The sequence below is a fragment of the Trichechus manatus genome, unplaced genomic scaffold (genome assembly GCF_000243295.1).
Source record: "Trichechus manatus latirostris isolate Lorelei unplaced genomic scaffold, TriManLat1.0 scaffold00052, whole genome shotgun sequence".
Classification (NCBI taxonomy): domain Eukaryota; kingdom Metazoa; phylum Chordata; class Mammalia; order Sirenia; family Trichechidae; genus Trichechus; species Trichechus manatus.
In genome coordinates this window covers 4,178,917-4,198,269 of record NW_004443988.1, presented here as the reverse complement: position 1 = coordinate 4,198,269, position 19,353 = coordinate 4,178,917, and the positions used below count along the sequence as shown (strand labels likewise).

At 36.7% G+C, this 19,353-nt stretch overlaps 1 protein-coding gene across 2 annotated transcripts in view; it reads right to left on the bottom strand.

The window, feature by feature from the left end:
- The window catches only part of NCOA1 (nuclear receptor coactivator 1), a 270,561-nt gene that overhangs the window by 25,149 nt on the left and 226,059 nt on the right, over nucleotides 1-19,353 (bottom strand). For both annotated transcript variants that reach the window (XM_023732415.1, XM_004377565.2), the window contains 5 exons: nucleotides 17,890-18,007; nucleotides 16,060-16,228; nucleotides 14,596-14,910; nucleotides 11,054-11,155; nucleotides 8,336-8,738 (listed from right to left, as the gene is read on the bottom strand). In XM_023732415.1, the coding sequence (XP_023588183.1) occupies nucleotides 8,336-8,738; nucleotides 11,054-11,155; nucleotides 14,596-14,910; nucleotides 16,060-16,228; nucleotides 17,890-18,007 (1,107 nt within the window). The remainder of the gene's footprint in view (nucleotides 1-8,335; nucleotides 8,739-11,053; nucleotides 11,156-14,595; nucleotides 14,911-16,059; nucleotides 16,229-17,889; nucleotides 18,008-19,353) is intronic.

Genomic DNA, 19,353 nt, shown 5'->3' with positions numbered 1-19,353 from the left:
GATAAACATGTCAATTTTTTGAAAAAGCATGTTGGGATTTTAATAGGGACTGTATTGAGTTTGTAAGATCAATTTGGAGCAAATTACCATTTTAAAGTCTTTTTTCTCTCTGATTTCATTGTGGATAGTTTCCATTGTTATATCTTCAAGTTCGCTACTTTTTTCTTCTGTAATTTCTAATCTGCTGTTTATCCCAAAAAGTATTTTGTACTTTTCATCTGTAGAAGTTTGATTTTGGCTTTATTTATATCTTCCATGTCTCTACTTAACACGCCCAAGCGTTCTTCTAGCTTTTGAACGTAGAGAATAAATGTATAGTTTATAACTGTTTTAATGTCTCTATCTACTAATTCTATTATCCGTGTAATTTCTGGGTTGGTTTTTGATTTACTTATTTTTCTTTTCATTATAAGTTACATTTTCTGGCTTCTTTGCATGCCTGATAATTTTTTATCAGATGGCAGACCTTGTGATTTCTACCTTGTTAGGTGCAAGTTTTTTTTTTTTTTTTAAATTCCTTTAAACATTCTTGACCTTTGTCTGAGTTGTGGTTAGGTTACTTAGAAACTGTTTGATTCTCATGGGTTTTGTGCCTTACTTTGTTAGGCGAGATAAGAAAAAACCCACTGCCATCAAGTCTATTCTGACACATAGTGACCCCACAGGACAGAGTAGAACTGCCCCATAGGGTTTCCAAGGAGCACCTGGTGGATTCGAACTGCTGACCTTCTGGTTAGCAGCTGTAGCTCTTAACCACTATGTCACCAGAATTTCCAATGAAGTAGACACTGGAATGAAGTTATCATCTCCACTATACCAAAAAGGAAACTAAGTCACAGAGTGGTTACGTAACTTGCTCAGGGTTACCTAACTAGTTTGTGGTAGAGCTGGGATTTGAATCCAGGCATTCTAGCTCTGGAGTCTGTGCTTCTCTAATTTTTATATCTCTTCTTGTAACTTTTTTTTTGTGGTTAGATTACTTAGAAGCTGTTTGATTCTCATGGGTTTTGTGTCTTACTTTGTTAGGCGAGATAAGAGCCGGGCATATTTAGTCTAGTGCTTATTTTTCCCTATTACTGATGCAAAATCCTTCTGTATATTCTACTTGATACCTCATGAATCATGAGGTTTTCCACTCTGACTGGTAGGAACAGGAACTATTTCTGGCCATGCATGAGCTTTGAGGATTGTTCCCTCCAATCTTTTAGGGTGGTTTTCCTTGGCTTTGGTTTGTTTACATGCAAACACACACACAGACACAGACACACAAAGACACACACAGACATACACAGACACACACACACACAGACACACACACACACACACACACACACACACACATGAGCCAGTACTCAGCTGAAGACTTGAGCGGGACCCTCTGCATATCCCTTGAGTTCTCTGTGTATCTCCTCTCTGGTACTCTGCCATGCAACCTCTAGCTGCCTTGGCTTCCCCAAACCCCCACCTCTACCTCCTCAACTTAGGGAAACTGCCTGGCTCCTCTCAGATTCCCTTTCTCTGCAGCACAGTCTAGAAAATCTCAAAAACTGTTGGTTCATGTACTCCGAATGGCTTTTTTGTTTGTCTGTTGATGGGAGGATAAATCTAATTCCTGTTACTCCATTTTGGCCAAAGTGGAAGTCCATAAGAATTTAAAATAGTGAAAATTGGTTTCTTTTTATTTATTTTCTGTTTTGCTAGTACTTTCTATTCTTTTTTTTTCTTTCAGTAAAATATATTTCAGTTAAATACTTTTGAGGCAGAGAAAGTTACAAAGGTGCAGAAAAAAGAATGTCATAATTTGATTACCCATAATTTAGTATAATTCCTTCAAATCTTCCTCTATAAAATGTTACATAACTTTGCATTCTGCTTCTTTCTCTTATCATTATATCATGTTTCTATGTCCTGCATGTCTCTGTAGACACAACTGCATGTGCTTGTATAGGATCCTCCTGTGTCCTGTCATGGTTAATATAATGAGTTTTCTCTTTTGTGTTTGGTTAATCTGACCAGAGATATAATTAATTTACTCACTTTTTTTCCTTGAAATCATTTAAAAAATATTTAAAAATTTCTGTGAAAGTTAAGCCAGCTGTAGACTTTCTATAGTTTCTTCTTTTTTTGTTTCCTTCACTAAAAGCTTAACAACTTTTTTGTTGTGGTAAAGTATATAAATAAATTAGCTACATATTGTCTCCTTGCTGCTTCTGTTGTGTATGATTTAATCTCTGGCAAATAACTTAAAAAAATTTTTTGAAATTGTAGTTTAGATGAAGGTTTACACAGTAAATTAGTTTCTCATTAAACAATTAATACATATACTGTTTCATGACATTGGCTGCCAACCCCACGACACGTCAACACTTTCCCCTTCTTGACCTTGGGTTCCTCATTACCAGCTTTCCTGTCCCCCTCCTGTCTTCTTGTCCTTGCCCCTGGGCTGGTAGGCCCATTTAGTCTCATTTTGTTTTATGGGCCTGTCTAATCTTTGGCTGAAGTGTGAACCTTAGGAGTGATTTCATTACTGAGCTATAAGGGTGTCTGGGGGCCATACTCTTGGGGCTTCTCTAGTCTCTGTCAGACCAGTAAGTCTGGTTGTCGTCGTCTTTTTTTTTTTTTGGGTTAGAATTTTGTTCTACATTTTTCTCCAGCTCTGTCTGGGACCCTCTATTGTGATCTCTGTCAGAGTAATCGGTGGGGGTAGCTGGGCACCATCTAGTTGTGCTGGACTCAGTCTGGTGGAAGCTCTGGTAGTTGTGGTCCATTAGTTCTTTAGACTAATCATTCCCTTGTGTCTTTGGTTTTCTTCATTCTCCCTTGCTCCAGACAAGGTGAGATCTGGCAAATAACTTTGAAGGAGCCCCAGTGGCACCATGGTTAAGTCCCTGACTGCTAACCAAAGGGTCAGCAGTTTGGACACACCAACCGCTCCGTGGCAGAAAGATGTGGCAGTCTGCTTCTGTAAAGATTTACAGCCTTGGGAACTCTATGGGGCAGTTCTACTCTGTCCTACAGGGTCGCTATGAGTCAGAATCGACTCGATGGCAATGGGATTTTTGGGTTTAAATGACTTTGACTTAGACTATCTGGAGAAATATATATTTTGTTTTTATGACCTTAGAGGGGTTTTTCCCCCCATGATCTTCGTTTTTATGTAGATTGTATTTGCATTAATTCTACATTTTTAACTATTTTGGTTGTGATTCTTAAAAAATACCTGTCTGTTCTTAATCCATTTTAACCTCATGATGAAATAATTTCTTTCAGAAACAACATATATGTGAGAGGAAAAGATACTTATCATATTCTGGATATTATTCTGTGGGCTCAAAGTTAATAAGTGAGAGACTCCAAGTACATCAGCATGCTTTCTGACATTTCTTTCTGGCCTCATTGCACATTCTAACCACTCATGTCTTCCTTATCAGATGACCTGGTTTTAGTAGAAAGAATAAATCTACAGGTAATGAACTGGAGGGGTAGTTAGAGTTCTGGTCCCAATTCTACAACTATACTGCATCTTGGGTTCCTTGGATCAGGCAATCTAGTTCCTTCTAGCTTAAAAATTCTACAATTCTAACTTTGTCTAGACTACGTTAAGTTTCCCTGCTGGGCCATAACTGGCATCACAGCCATTTGGAAGCAGCAACTAGTATTAGGATTCATACTTCCATTCATTATTTCTTCAAAGACTCATTCAGCATCTACTCTCCTATGCTAAGCACTTGAGAAACAAAAATTTAAAACGTCACACTTTGCTCACTCAAGGAGACTGTTATTTAAAAAGAGGAGCAGACAGGTTAACAAGTGGTTATAATATAGGGTGGTGAGTGCTTGTGATTAGAAGTGTCAGGGAAGGCTTTCCAGAGGAGATACCTCTGAGAGGAGAGAGTAACGGGAATGAGACAGGTGAAGGAAGGATATTTTAGGCAGTGGGTAAAGGATGTACAAAGTCCTAGAAGTAAAAGAGAGCAAGGTGCTCTTTCTCAGAACTTGAGAAGTTTGTTATGGCTGGTACACAGATATAGAGGGAAGAGAAAGTGGAGTTGATGAGTCTAGCTTTGGACAAGTTGAGTGTGGGGTACTGGTGGGATATTCAAGTATGTGTGTTCAGTAGGCAGCTGTACCCATGAGCCAAGAGATCTTGCTTAGAAATCGTGAATGGGGTAATTAGCCTGTAGAGGTCACTAAAGCCACAGGAGTAGATGAGATCACCTAGGAGGAGTGGAGTAGGGTGTTTACCATAGTTCACAGAAGTGTCCAGACGGACTTCAAGGAATCCATGAAGTGGGTACAATTTTTTTTTTAGTTTCTTTCATATTTACTTTGAATATTGCCTTTGAAAAAAAATTTTTTTAAAATATCTAATTCTGTTCTTGTGCACTCATTATCAGGGCATGATAGTCTAGCAGAATTTTGTTTTCAGAAATAAAACATACTCTGCCAGTACTATTACCTACATATTCCTTCATTTCCTTTGATTTTACTGTCATCAATTAACACAAAGAACAGCAAACTTTTTCTGCAAAGGGCCAGATAGTAAATATTTTAGGTTTTGCAGGTCATAAGGTCACTCTAACAACTACTCAACTCTGCTGTGTAAAACCAGCCATATACAATATATAAACAAATAAGCATGGCTGTGTTCCAATAAAACTTTATTTACAAAAAACTGGAATTGGCCTGGATTAGGCCAGACCATAGTTTGCTGAAACATGCTGGGATACATATCTTTTAATTTTTGTGGGGCAAATTTATCGGCAGTGGAAGTATAAAACCAACAAAGACCAAAGAACCCTTATATTTGAATTTCTTTAAGACACAACAAATAGTTTTTTTTGTTTGTCTTTTTAGAAGGCTTGATTTGAAAAGGTGGACCTTTTCCAGAAATCGAATTTGTACCAACACAAAACCTGGTCTCAGAGTCTTCTACCAGGTTGCTGATCATGTTGAAACAGATTTCTGGGGTAGAACAGTGGAAGAAATTAAGAACTCTGCATCTTTAAATGTTCTTATCCTCTCCAGAAAAACTAACATTTTTTCCCCTACTATTTTGAGGCAGTTGACAGAAGAACTGATAGCTCCACCATTTCATTTCAGTATGTAACGAGATGAAACTACTGCTCTCTTCCACTGTACCCAGCTTCTGGTTTTTGTAATATGAATGTTAACTTTATTAAAGAAAACCTCTTATTTTTTGAAAAGTATTTTTGTCTGTCAAGAGTTGGACGGGAAGAAAAATTTAACAGAAGTAGATTGCCAGGTCTTTCTTCTACAGTGTTGCTGGGTGGATTCATATGGCCAACTTTTCGGTTAATAGCCAACTGCAAACCATTTGCACCACCCAGGGACCTATCTGTCCATTGTTGTTGTTGTTGTTAGGTGTCGTTGAGTTAATTTTCAACTCATAGTGACCCCATGTGACAGAATAGAACGGTCCCATAGGGTTTTCTAGGCTGTAATCTTTATGGGAGCAGATCGCCAGGTCTTTCTCCCACGGAGTCACTGGGTAGGTTGGAACTTTTTGGTTGGAACTTTTTGGTCTGCAGACGAGCATTTAACCATTGTGCCACCAGGGCCCTTATCTGACATCTGACCATTACAGCTAGTTAAATACAAATTTCCAATTAAAATTCACACAGAATTAACTAAGAAAAGTCAAAGAAAGTATATATTGATTATTATTATAATTTAGGCCATGAAACTGTAAAGAGAAACATAAAAACCATGAGGAAGAGGAAGAAAATGTGCATGATGACTTCTGTTTTATCTGATACTAGGTTATCAGGAGACCTTGTTCTTTCTTATTTCCAAAAATTTACTGTGTTTCTATTTTCCCCCTTTCCTTACTGAAGTCATCTATTCCATTTTACTTAAATGAATAAAGTGCAGTTACAGGAGATTTTAATTTCTTCATTATGCTTTTCTGCATTGTTTAAATTACCTACAATGAACATACATGACCTTCGCAATCAGAAAACCCTACAAATACCATTAGAATAGGAAGAATCAGAAATTCAGGATCCAATGTCAAACAAATTATCACTTAAAAAGAAAATAATTATCACTTAAAAAGAAAATAATTAATTAGAAATAAAACAATAAATGGAAAGAAATGGGAACAGTTTACATCATTATTGCAGTGACACATTACTCCAGGCATTAGAGTATGTCTTCTTTCCCGGGAAGAAAAATCTAGGTACCAGATAAAGCACTTATGATGGTGGCAACATCTGGTTACACTGCCTATATCTCAACTCACTGTGTTCTTTAGTGACATGGACAATGATCTGTGTTAAAGTCCACAGATCAAAGACTAGACTCATAACCCTGAAAGAAATCTTGTCAGTATCATCAAAATCAGAGCTTCAAAGCATTATCTTTCCAAGTGGCTTCGTCAAGAACAGGAGCAGGATGTGAAGGTCTCCTTTTTTGGCTTTCCAGAGAGCAGACTTTAAAGTGTGTGACTGAAATTTGACAGAAGTACTTTCTAATTTTTTTCATTGGCTGATTTTCAGAAGTAGATCATCAGGCCTTTTGTCCTACTCGGTCTTAGTCTGAAGCTGTGCTGAAACCTGTTTAGCATCATAGTATCCACTGACAGATGGTGGCTGTGCATGAGGTACACTGGCTGGAAATGTAACCTGGGTCTCCTGCATGGAAGGTGAGAATTCTACCACTGAACCACCAATGTTCCTCCTATTTAGTTTCTTTTAAGACAAAGAATCCTTAAATAATTTGATGGGATTTATTAATGTTCAGCTTACTTATAGTTAGTCTCCCCACTCCCCCATGAATGAGATAAATCTTTTTTTTTGACCTAAATCTTTTGATTTAAGGCTCTGCAATCAAAATCACGAATACTACTAAAATTCTATTTGCTATTTTGGTCAAGCTGTCATTTTGGAAGAGGATCTGGGAAGCAAGTAATTATACAAGTCTTCTAATGTTGGAGGAAATACTTCTGCAGGCTAAAGTAAAAAAGCCTTGTCAAATTCTTTGCATACAGAAACCTTAAGACAAATGGAAATACAAGTGTTTTGAAGGCCACTCTTATTCAGACAACCTTGTAATTAAAATATCCTTTTTTTGCTCACACAGTGTCAGTAATATAAACCAGCCAAAGATGACTTCACTGTCTTGAGGACAAAGGAACTGATGTGGCATAATTTTGATTAAAATGTCTTACAGAATTCTGGTGCTCTCTGACACAAGCCTCCCTAGATACCTAATTTAACAGTCAAAGAATTTTAGCACTTGTTGCCATCAGGATGAAATGTCTAAATTGATTAGGCTGTCAAAGTTGATAAGCATACTGCCATGTCAAAAATCTCTACATAACTTCAATTTTTTATTCAAGTCAAACAGCAGCCTTCTCATTGAAATTCATTTTTAAGCAGCCTTGAAATTTACTTTTTGTTTCACTTATACAATCAAGGGATTTATTTCAGGAATTGGCCATTAATCTTGCATAAGAGTTTGATTAGACATGGTAGATTAATCATATGTGTTTTATCATCTCTACCTACTAGAATCTCAATAAAACAACAGAAAAGGGATTAAAAAAAAAAAAAAACCACTTAGGACAAAGAGAATAGAAGAGAGACAGCGCAGATAAAAGATCAAAAACAAAAATAAAACACTTTTGAAGACAGGAAGTTGACTGATCTTGCAGGGGAGGTTACACACTAAGCAGTAAGAGTGGTGACACCAACAAGGAGTCTGAGATCCTGTTCTTTGTGAAGACTGATTATCCCTATGTAAATTATCAAAAACAAAATCTCCATGACAATGAAAAAACTGTAAACTTAAACCCATTGTCTGTGGAGGACTTCCATTAGATTTTCATAGGGATCCCTGAGAAAAGTAAGAAAATAAGAGAATGTGCTTTACACATGTTGTTGCTGTTTGTTGCTGTGTAGTCGATTCTGACTCATTGCAAAATCATACGTGCAGAGTAGAACTGCTTCATAGAATTTTTAAGGCTGTGATCGTTCAGAAGCAGATCACCATGCCTGTCTTCCATGGCACCTCTGGGTGGGTTTGAACCACCAACCTTTTAACTAGTAGTCGAGCGCTTACTGTAAGACTTTAGAGTCAAATGGGCCCTTATGGATCCTCTAATTTAATCATCTTTGCTATCTAAGAGGGATAGCTTTCAACTCATTCAATCACTCAGTGACAAGAGCTGCTGGATCTCCTGACTCCCAGGGCAGTGTCTTTCCTCTTCGGCACACTGTCTCAACATCAGTGAACTGAAATACGCATGAAAAGAGACCTGAGCCTGTATGTATTACTTTATAAAACTAGCATCGAGTTGTGATCCTCATACCTGATCCTGGATACTGGAAGACATTCTGCTGCATCTGAGGACTGATTCCAGTGCCAAACTGTCCTCCCATGTTTCCTGTCATGCCTCTGTTCACCATGCTGCTGCGGTTGGCCAAGGATGTCTCAGGATTTGCTGCCAGTTGTGAAAATGGGCTAGTAGAAGCAGGTGGGGTTCCTGGATTTGTACCATAATTTGGTGGGTAGGGGAATTGCTGTGGAGCACCCTGAGGAAGACGGGGGTTCCCCATTTGAACTGGCAGTCCAGATGAGGGAGGGAGGTTGTTCCCAAAGCTTTGCTGCCTCATGAGCATGGCTCGCTGCTGCTGTATTAGCTGCCTCTGCCGGTGCTGCTGACTGTACAACTCCCGCTGGCGCTGTGCCAACATTTGGGCATTTAGGGGTGGCTGCAACAGAGGAAAAAACCCTCACTTATTAAAATTATTATGATCATTACCTATCTTGAAAAATTTCTGAGATAAAGCCTAGCATCTTGAGTCAACAGAATATGTAGCAATTATCAGTATACAGGGGAAACTAAAACAGAAAAGGAACAAAAACCTCTTAATACTGACAAAAGAGAGAATTAAGTACATTTTATAGATTAAAGGTAGATGAGAAATGCTGAAACTATATCTCACCATTAAACCCAAACCAAATCCCTTGCTGTCAGGTCAGCTGTGACTCATGATGACCCCCATGTGTGTCAGAGTAGAACTGTGCTCCATGGGGTTTTTCAATGGCTGTAATCTCATGGAAGTAGATACCCAGGCCTTTCTTCTGCAGTGTTACTGGGTTGAATCGAACAGCTAACCTTTCAATTAGTAGCCAAGGGCAAACCACTTGCACCCTCAGGGACCTGTCTGATCATTGCTGTTGTCTGGCCATTAAAGCTGGTTAAATGGAAATTCCCATTTAAAATTCACACAGAACTCAGAAAAGTAAAAGAGTATACATTGATTAATATTATAAGTGAGGCCATGAAATTGTTAAGAGAAACATAAAAACCACGAAGAAAGGAAAGAAAATATGCTTGATGACTTCTGTCTTATCTGATGTTAGGTTATTAGAATACCTTATTCTTTCTCATTTTCAAAAATCTACTACTGTGTTTCTAATTTCCCCCTTTCCTTACTGAAATCACTTATTCCATTTTATTTAAATGAAGAAAATGCAATTACAGGTAATTTTAATTTTCTTCATTATGCTTTACTACATTTTCCAAATTACCTACAATGAATATACATTACCTTTGCAATCAGAAAACCCTACAAATACCATTAGAAAAGGAAGAATCAGAAATCCAGGATCCAATGTCAAACAAATTATCACTTAAAAAGAAAATAATTAATTAGAAATAAAATAATAAATGGAAACAGCTATTTTATATCATTATTGCAGTGACACACTACTCCAGGCGTTAAAGTGGTTTAATAGCTGTAATATTACCGATTAGGGAAGAAATGTAAAATTAGGCTGAAATCATTTTTCAGTCTTACATGCAAAGCAACATGGCATGTCAATGAAGCCTTCCTCAGAAAATATCAGCTCAGACAGGATCTGATTAAAGCACACAGCTCCATTAAAAGTAAGCCTGCTAACTAGCTACAGTGCAATCTGGGAGAAACTGATAAAATTTTCTGACAGAAATCATCTTTATGTGAATTCTAAAAGTAGGGTCTTACTTCTTCGCAACCTACTTATCCCTGCATGAGCTAACCTGTCGGTCGATTCTGACTCATAGCGACCCACAGGACAGAGCAGAACTGTCCCATAGGGTTTCCAAGGATGTAATCTTTGTAGAAGCAGACTGCCACATTTTTCTCCCGCAGGGAGGCTAGTGGGTTCTAATCACTAACCTTTCAGTTAGCAGCTGAGTGCTTTAACCATTGTGCCACAAGGGGTCCTTATGAGCTAACTACTGAGGTTTATAATTTATAAGACAGAGAAACCAAAACTCTGGACCCATGAAGATGCCAGTATTTGCTGCTTATCGGCATCTGCTGTCAATATTTATCCCTTTGGTTAGTGTTGGCTTCCTGTATTTGCCCCAAATCCATCTAAGTCTACTTTTTGGAGAAGAGTTTTGTTTGGATCCTCTTTAAAATCCCTCATTGCCCAAATTTTTGCTCCAACTTATTTAAGAAAACACAAATAGGTGGTTAAAGCAAAAATATTAAATAAAGCATGTGTGGAATTAAAGTTGGAAGTGGGTACTAGATAATACTTAGAAAGCTACCCAGTTCTTTTCATGTCTAAAGTTCCACTAGCTCTGGGCTTATATACAAGAATCTTTAAAATAAATAAAAGCTAGATAATGCTTATATCCAGACTGAGCAGAAAACACAAAGTAGTTTAGACAATTTAGCAATGTAACTGGGTTTTGATCAGGTTTCAGGTACCATTCACATAGTTTTATATCTTAGGTTTCTTATTACTGCTACTATTCAGTGCAGTAATAAGAATCTTCTGCTTAGTTGTTTGGTATCCAATTGCAATGACAACAATAACAATAAAACAAAACCAAGAACTCTCAGCTTTAGATCAAATATTAATAACAGGTATCACAAGCAGTTTATTAATTCATTCTAGAAGAAAACTACACTGCAAACATCATTAAAAGATCAGCCCACAGCCCATTTAAAAGACACTCAAGTCAACACTTTAAGAAACACTGCTTGGGTTAGAGAAGTACTAAAAACATCTGCTTTTCTCACATTACCTGAGGTGCAATTTGCTGCTGCATGCCTGATCTCATATTGATGCCAACAGGAGCAGCTGCTGCAAACTGATTTAAGATAGCTTGTCGATTCTGGTGTATCAGCTAGAGAAAAACAAAATGAGGTATCACATTTCTACATACAAACACAGCTGTTACAGAGTCACACGGTTTTTACTGATTTATTTAAGGGGCCCTGGTAGCACAATGGTTAAGTGTTCGGCTGCTAGCGAAAAGGTCAGCAGTTAGAACTCACCATCGGCTCCAATGGAGAAAAGACCTGGCAATCTGCTCCCAAAAAGTTTACAGCCTAGGAAACCCTATGGAGCAGTTCTACTCTGTCACGAAGGGTCACTATGTGTTAGAATCGACTTGACGGCACACAACAACAACATCAAATATTTATAACTTGATGAACACTAAATATGGTACAGTATTCAAAAACAGAATATATGTCTGTGTATACATACATGCACGTGTATATATCATATTTTTTATAACATGTTAATGCTTAGTTAATTCCAATGAGTACAATATGGAGAAAGAAGAAACATCAGGTCTAGGTCTTAAAATATTGTGAGCAAAAAGTAAGTCTACAGGCACATTCTACAAAGTTCTAGAAGATGAATGGAAAAGCTGAAGTATTTCTCAACTGGGGGATGCCTGTCTGGTGGGTACATATTTGGGAAAAATCCAGTGTGATTTCAATAGCTAGACAGGATTATGTAAGAAACAAATGGTCTGAGAAAATGGACTATTTATTTAACTAGAAGAAGTAATTACTTTAGACCAGCATTTCCCAAATTGGTGTTCTAAAGAACATTGTTCTGCAGATATTAATAGATGTGCCAGGAAAATAGCATGCTGTGCTGTATTAAGTATTGGAAATGACAGGTTACACAAGGTGAAACAGATTTCTTTTCTGCAGTAATTTTATGAGCCTTTAATTGGCCAAAGCACACTGTGGATCTTCAAGAGGGGATACATAATGCAACTTATTTGATCATAAACCTTTTTTCTGACATAACCATTACAACTTTCTCCTAGAACAATCTTCTATGGAACACAATAGTTTGAAAAATGCTGTTGAGATCAGGTTTGGGGTACCAGGTCACAGGCATGCCTTAAATTTATCTGGTAACAAAACAAGTATCCTTGGAAGTGAAATTTCCTTGTAATCAATCTATAGCTTAAAAAATTCCTTCCTTGATAATTTGCTAGGAATAAACTGTTCAGAGAGATGATGATAATAATTTTCTTTTATATTTATGTTACTTTATAACATAAATCATATATAAAACATAATATATCACATTTTATATAATATAAAATACATTAATTATAAAAAAAACTTAGTATATCGAAGTTTGGAGGCCATAATGGTGAGTAAATTCCTGTCCTTTGGGAATCCCTGTCAAGTGACAAAGGCCACAACCCCACTGCAATGCACAAGTGCTGTATAGAGACATCTCCAGCAGTACAGAAAGAGCGACTAACTCAGCTTAGGGATAATGAAGGCAGGGACCAAGAGCAGAACTGAGCTGAACTGGGTCTTGAAGAATAAGAATGTGAGGTGGCCACGGGGATGAAACAGTTAACCTGAAGCAGAAGGAACAGCAAATATAAAAACCAGGAAGGGAGGCAATGAGAATAGGTGAAAATACTGAAGTTGTCAAGGAATTCATTTTACTTGTATCTATAATCAATGTCCATGGAAGCAGCAGTCAAGAAATCAAATGTCATACTGCATTGGGCAAATCTGCTGCAAAAGATCTCTTTAAAGTGTTAAAAAGTAAAGATGTCACCGTGAAGACTAAGGTTTGCCTGACCCCATCCATGCTACTTTCAATCACCTCACCTGCAAATGAAAGCTGGACAATGAATAAGGAAGACCGAAGAAGAATTGATGCCTTTGAATTACGGTACTAAATATACCATGGATGCCAGAAGAATGAACAAATCTGTTCTGGAAGAAGTACAGCCAGAACGCTCTTAGACGCAAGGACAGCAAGACTTCGACTCACATACTTTAGACATGTTATCAGGAGGGACCAGTCCCTGGAGAAGGACATCATGCTTGGTAAAGTAGAGGATCAGTGAAAAAGAGGAAGACCCTCAACGAGATGGACTGACACAATGGCTACAACAATGCACTCAAACACAGCAACAATTGTGAGGATGGCCTAGTACTGGGCAGTGTTTCATTCTGTTGTACATGGGGTTGTTGTACATTCTGTTGTACATGGGGTTGCTCTGAGTTGGAACCGAGTCCACAGCACTTGGCGGGTTCGAACTGCTGATCTTTTGGTTAGCAGCTGAGCACTTAAACTGCTATACCACCAGGGATCCTTTTTATAATAAACCTAAAACCAAACCCGTTGCTGCTGAGCTGATTCCAACTTATAGCGACCCTACAGGACAGAGTAGAACTGCCTCATAGGATTTTCAAGGAGCAGCTGGTAGATTTGAACTGCCAACCTTCTGGTTAGCAGTGGAGCTCTTAACCACTGCACCACCAGGGCTTCTTTTATAATAATAGTATTTATTAAGTGCTACTATATGCTAGGCATTGTGCTAAGAGCTTTACATGCTTTATCTCATTTAATCCACACAACTCCCTATAAGGTGAAGGAAATATTTATTAGCCTCTTTTTATAGGGGAAGAATCAGAGGCTTTAAAGGGTAAATCATCTGATTAAGGCAACCCACCTAAGTAGTTTAGAATTAGGTCTTGAAAGTATACCTAACTCTTATAACCATTATATCATACATCACACTGCCTCTCTAATATATTTCCTTCTTTCTCTCCTCTTCTGAATTAGTTTCAGAGAACTTCTTAAAAATAACAAAAAATTTTAAACCCTAAGCAATATACACATATGATCAAAAACCAAAACAAAATAAAACATATAATACAGAAGAATGAATAACAAGAAACAATCTATAGTCCCAGTCTGACTTCCCAGAGACAATGCTGTTGACCATTTGCTTTTTTAGTCCTTTTGATTATTGTTTATGTCTGATGCTTATACAACCTTACATATTTATTAAACTATGTCTACTCATTTCCTGTCATCACAGGAAAGATTGTCATAACTCACCCACAACTCCGAGCTCCCCATATAGTAATATCACTAGACTCCAATCTCTCAACTTCGAACAACATAAATAAACTTCAATTGCTGTTCCACCAATCATAAACAGTACCTCCTGATGCTCTATTTTGTAAGTTAGCTATGTTTCTCTTTACTAATTTAATAGTCAGATGATGTTCATCCTAAATTTTTTTTTATCTTGAAAAACAAAATTAAATTACTTTTTCCACTGTGGGTCTCAAAATACTTTGTTATGAACCGTCAGTCTTTAATCCAATGAAGGGGTCCCTTAAACCTTTCCTAGGATCAGACCAAGGATGGTTTTCTGAATCTTTCATAAGAGTTCAGGAAGTGGATCGACAACTTTATTATAGCAATCGGGCCATCTTCTTACTACAGATTGTGGCACATACCTTTTAAAATTATCAACTGCTAAGCAAGAGTACTTACCTGCTGTTGTCCCTGTAACCGCTGTTGTAGTTGAAGTCGGAGCTGGTTGGGTGCAGCTGGAGGTCTGTTTAGAGTTTGCCTGGGCTGCATGCCCATGCCAGGTGAAAAGGCGCCTCGGGGAGGTGTTACTTGAACAGGTACAGTCCCCAGTGAAGGTTTTTGCCTGACCATGCCTTGGAAAGGGCTAGGGAGATTGGCAGTAGGAGAAGGAGAAGAGTAAGGCTGGGAATAAAGGTTGGGTCTTTCTTCCATCATCAAAGGTGGTGTTGCTTGTTGTGGTGGAAATCTCTCTGATAATACATCTAATCCACCACCCTGTTAGAAAAAAGCCAGAACATTTTACAAATAAATTTCTGTCAATAAGTGACATGCTACTGTATACGATTTTGGATATCATGACAACAATGTTATCTCTAGAAAGCACCATCATAATAGATTCATACTGAATTCATAGTTTCACAGAGTTTTCTACCTAAAGGAACTGCTTAGGATAGTTGCTTCTGAAATGGAACAACAGATTAACTGAGATGGTTATGATTTCAATAAAGAGACGAAAATATAGTTAAAATAAAGGCCCTAAACCAATGAAAGGAAGCTAAAAGGTTTAAAAAGAATTTTATTGCAAAGCCTACGGATCAATATAATTTACATTCAATAGGCTGCCACGAAAAATAGGTTCCTAAAGGAGGGATCAATCAAGCATTTTTTAATCTCAAATCTAGAATTCATGCTTTTATCTTATTTTTAAAAAAATAGCTGATTTAACAGACTGCCATACAAGTTATAGCTTTCAAACTTTTTGACTGTTACCCCCTGTAAGAAATACATTTTAAATTGTGACCTGTTGTATACACAGACACACACATACACTGTGTGTAATCTAAAGGAGTTTCATGAAATGTAACTTCTCCTTTTTTATGGGCTCTGCACTCTAGTATTTTTATTCTACACTTACTATTCCATAAAAAAATGCTGATTGTGACCCACTAAATTGATGTCATCACCCCATAGTCTGAAAAATGCTAACCTGGAAGTTGGAATGTCATAAAATACATAGATTGAAGACAAACATGAATGAAGAATAAATCAAGTTTATCCTTGATTTATTTAATAAAATAAGAAGTGATTATATAAATCTGCATTCTATTCTAGCTGGAGATTGTAAGACCCTTTCCCATAGTGAACGGCTAAGACTTTCTGGTTTTTTAATCTCATGAATTGTTGTAACATTGTTTTGGTTTAAAAAGCCCATTATATAACTATATTTTGATAACTTTCACAAGGAGTAAATTCTAAAATTGCTAAAACATAGTTGGAACAATACTGAAAAATCTTGCTTAAAAATTATTTTCTAGGATCAATAGTATGGCATTTGAATTATGTCTCAATAAAGCTGTTAAAAAAAAATCATTTTCTAGCTTCTGAAGGCTGCATCATTTAAACAAAGTCAACTTTGGTAAATACCTGAACAAGTTTATCAATCCCCAGAGCTCTGTCTAGTTCAGCGAGCTCAGTTTCATCTTTGCCACTGAGGAAAGATACCAGCTGTTCAAGAAGAGCCTTCTCATCATTTCTTCCTTCTACTGTTGTTGGAGGACAGAGAAGCTCATCTAATTGTGAACTAATACACTGGCTGCAGGGTCAAAAGATAAGAAAGTTAAAGCTGATAATAGCAAGTAATTATTCAATCTTAAGAACATGAACACATACACCGTCTGAAAAAACCCCACTGCTATAGCGACCCTATAGGACAGAGGAGAACTGCTCCACAGGGTTTCCAAAGAGCAGCTGGTGGATTTGAACTGGTGACCTTCAGGTTAGCAGCTGAGCTCTTAACCACTGTGCCACCAAGGCTCCATTAAAAAAAAAAAAAAAATATATATATATATATATGCAAATCTGTTTCTAGAAAATTCTCTGTTGAGATGTTCTGCAATCAATTCTAATACAATGAAATGTTCTCTACTTAATGTACAGAAATTAAATATTTGGAATACAGCTTGAATATATTTTTCATATTTTGTCAATCACTGAACTTTGTTTCCATATTCTTCATGTTGGCTTACAGAAATAGCCTGAAAAACTAACCAAACATAGTTAAGAAAGGGAAAAGAATTTTTATCAAAAGTAAAAAATAAAAATCAGCCAAAAACTCAGAAAAAATCATTAGCCTATATTCATATTTATTCTTATTCTATTTATTCATGAATGCTGTTAATTGTTGATAACTGAACCATAATCAAAACAGTATGCATCATATTACTTAACTTTCAAAGACTATCAAATCATATTGATAACATGACATGATTATCATTTACAAAAGAAATCAAATTAGAAAAATGAAGCATGCTAGGTGTTAAACAACAAAACTAATTGTTCATTAATTACATGTAGGGCTATACGTACCTGTATTTTTATGCAAATAACAAGCACCTTCTACATTTATTTGCCAACTGCTCCCTCCCTCCTGGGAGGTATTCTCATAAGCTCTGCCCTGCCAACTTTTTTTACATGTTGCTGTAAAAAAAATTAGCATGGTTCATTTACGAAAATACCTTGTGGCAGGGGAGGGAGTCATTACCAAACAAACGTAGATGGTGCATGTTATCTGCATAAAAATAAAGTAGTCTAATCAAAACCATTACCAACTGATATATAAAACTTAGAATTATATAGAAAATAATACTAATATAGGAAAATGAATATAATTATAAAGATTGTTCTTTTGAGAAGGGAAGTGGGAGCATAATTCATAGTTAATGCTCTAAATCACACTCAATTCTTTGTTACCTTGTCTTTACTGTACTCTGTGTCAAGGAATAGTTGCTGTATAGATTAAGAAATTAAGTTCAAACCAAGATGGGACACTGAGCAGACAAAGAAAGTATATTCCCTCCTTATAGCCTCTTTTCTAAACAAAGAGTAAAGCTGGAAAAATAATTATTTATCTGAAAGCTAAAGAGCAATAAAATTGTTGTACTAAAGCCAATTTATCCACAGATCCCAGATATATCATGGCACTCAATCTAAACAAAGATATGAAATATAAAACAACAGCTGCTTACTATATCAATTTCTTGGTGATTACAACGTAGACTACTCTTGTGGTCATGCGGTAAATAAATCTCTTGAACTCAAGGTTCAACCTCCCCCACCCTTCCTTTTCACTAGACATTTACATCTATTAACATCTCACAAAATACCTATGTAGACTGGAATCCAGTTTGGGAAAAGTAGTTCTTTGTTTCAAAAGTTTGATCTGACACCTCATAAAATACAAAACATATTACTTACTCTTCTGGTTTATTCTGATTTACAGCTGCCACTGCATTATTTGCCCATGGAATCTGATCACCTGTTCCTTGTTGCCCAAATTGGTTATCAATTGCTTCCAATTCGAGCTCAGGCAACCCTAATTGAAGAAGAAAAGTCAAGAAGTCAGTATCACATGGGGGATAAGAGGTCAAAATTTTTCAGAAGTTATATATTGCACAGTAGATTGAGATTTCCCCTATAAAATACTGGCCCAGTGATACAAAGGTCACTTATTCAGAAACTTAAATTATCTGTAATGTGGCCACATAGTAAGAAATAAGCGAAAAAGTGAGAAAAAGTCGCTGAATTGAAGAAAATCTGATGTTAAAAAATTTGCACAAAGGTCAATGTTACCACAGGAGAATAACTCAGGACTTTGTCACAAACTATTTATTTCGAAGATAATCATAAAAGTTTTTGGTAACTGCTTTTTCAATCTACAGCACATTAGAAAATGCTGTAAGTAGGGACAGTGCTGTCACCATGGAATGAAAGCTGCAAACGAAAGATAAAATAAGTTCTATAAAAGGCAGGAACAACAACTAAAACAACATGGCAGTCTGGAGCCATTTAGTAAACGGACAAAGCTCTACAGTCATCAATCTCTGAACACAAGCGTATAATAACTGTATAATAACCAAAGCTTATAATGATGACAAAAAAAGAGGCTGAATTATGTTTTGTATTTAAGAAAACAGTATATGCATTTTAGAAAGTTTTTCTGTGGGAATTTTTTTTAAAGCTTTATGATTGTCTCTGTACTATTTATACTAGAAAAAAATGGAAATAAACCTAAATACCAGAAATGTAGGGACTGATTAATGAGTTATGGTGTAGATAGTTACAATGTGCTGTTAAATTTTTTTTAAAGCTTGTTCCAAGATACTATGTTCAGAATGATTCAATTTTTTTTTCTTTTTTATATTTTATTGTACTTCAGGTGAAGGCTTACAGAACAAATAGTTTCTCATGAAACAGTAGTAGACATGTTGTTTTATGACATTGGTTAACAACCCCACAACATTTTAACCCTACTCAACCTTTTTTTTTTGGTGAAAATACACATAGCCAAAGATACACCATTTCAAAAATTTCTACATACACAGTTCATGACATTGACTACAGGCTTCCAATTGTGCTGTTATTCTCACTTAAGATGAAGGCTTACAGAACAAAATAGTTTCTCATTTAACAGTTATTACAAATCTTGCCCTATGACAATGGTTAACAATCTCACAACACATCAACAATATCCTTACTCAACCTTGTGTTCCCTATCATCAGCTTCCTACTCTCCTTCTGCCTTCTGGCCCTTGTCACTGGACTCCTGTACCTCGTTAGTCTCATTTGGTTTTACCGGGCTGTCCACTCCCAGGCTGAATGGTGAACCTTGGAGGAAACTTCGCCACTGAGCTAAAAGGGTGTCTGGGGGCCATACTCTCG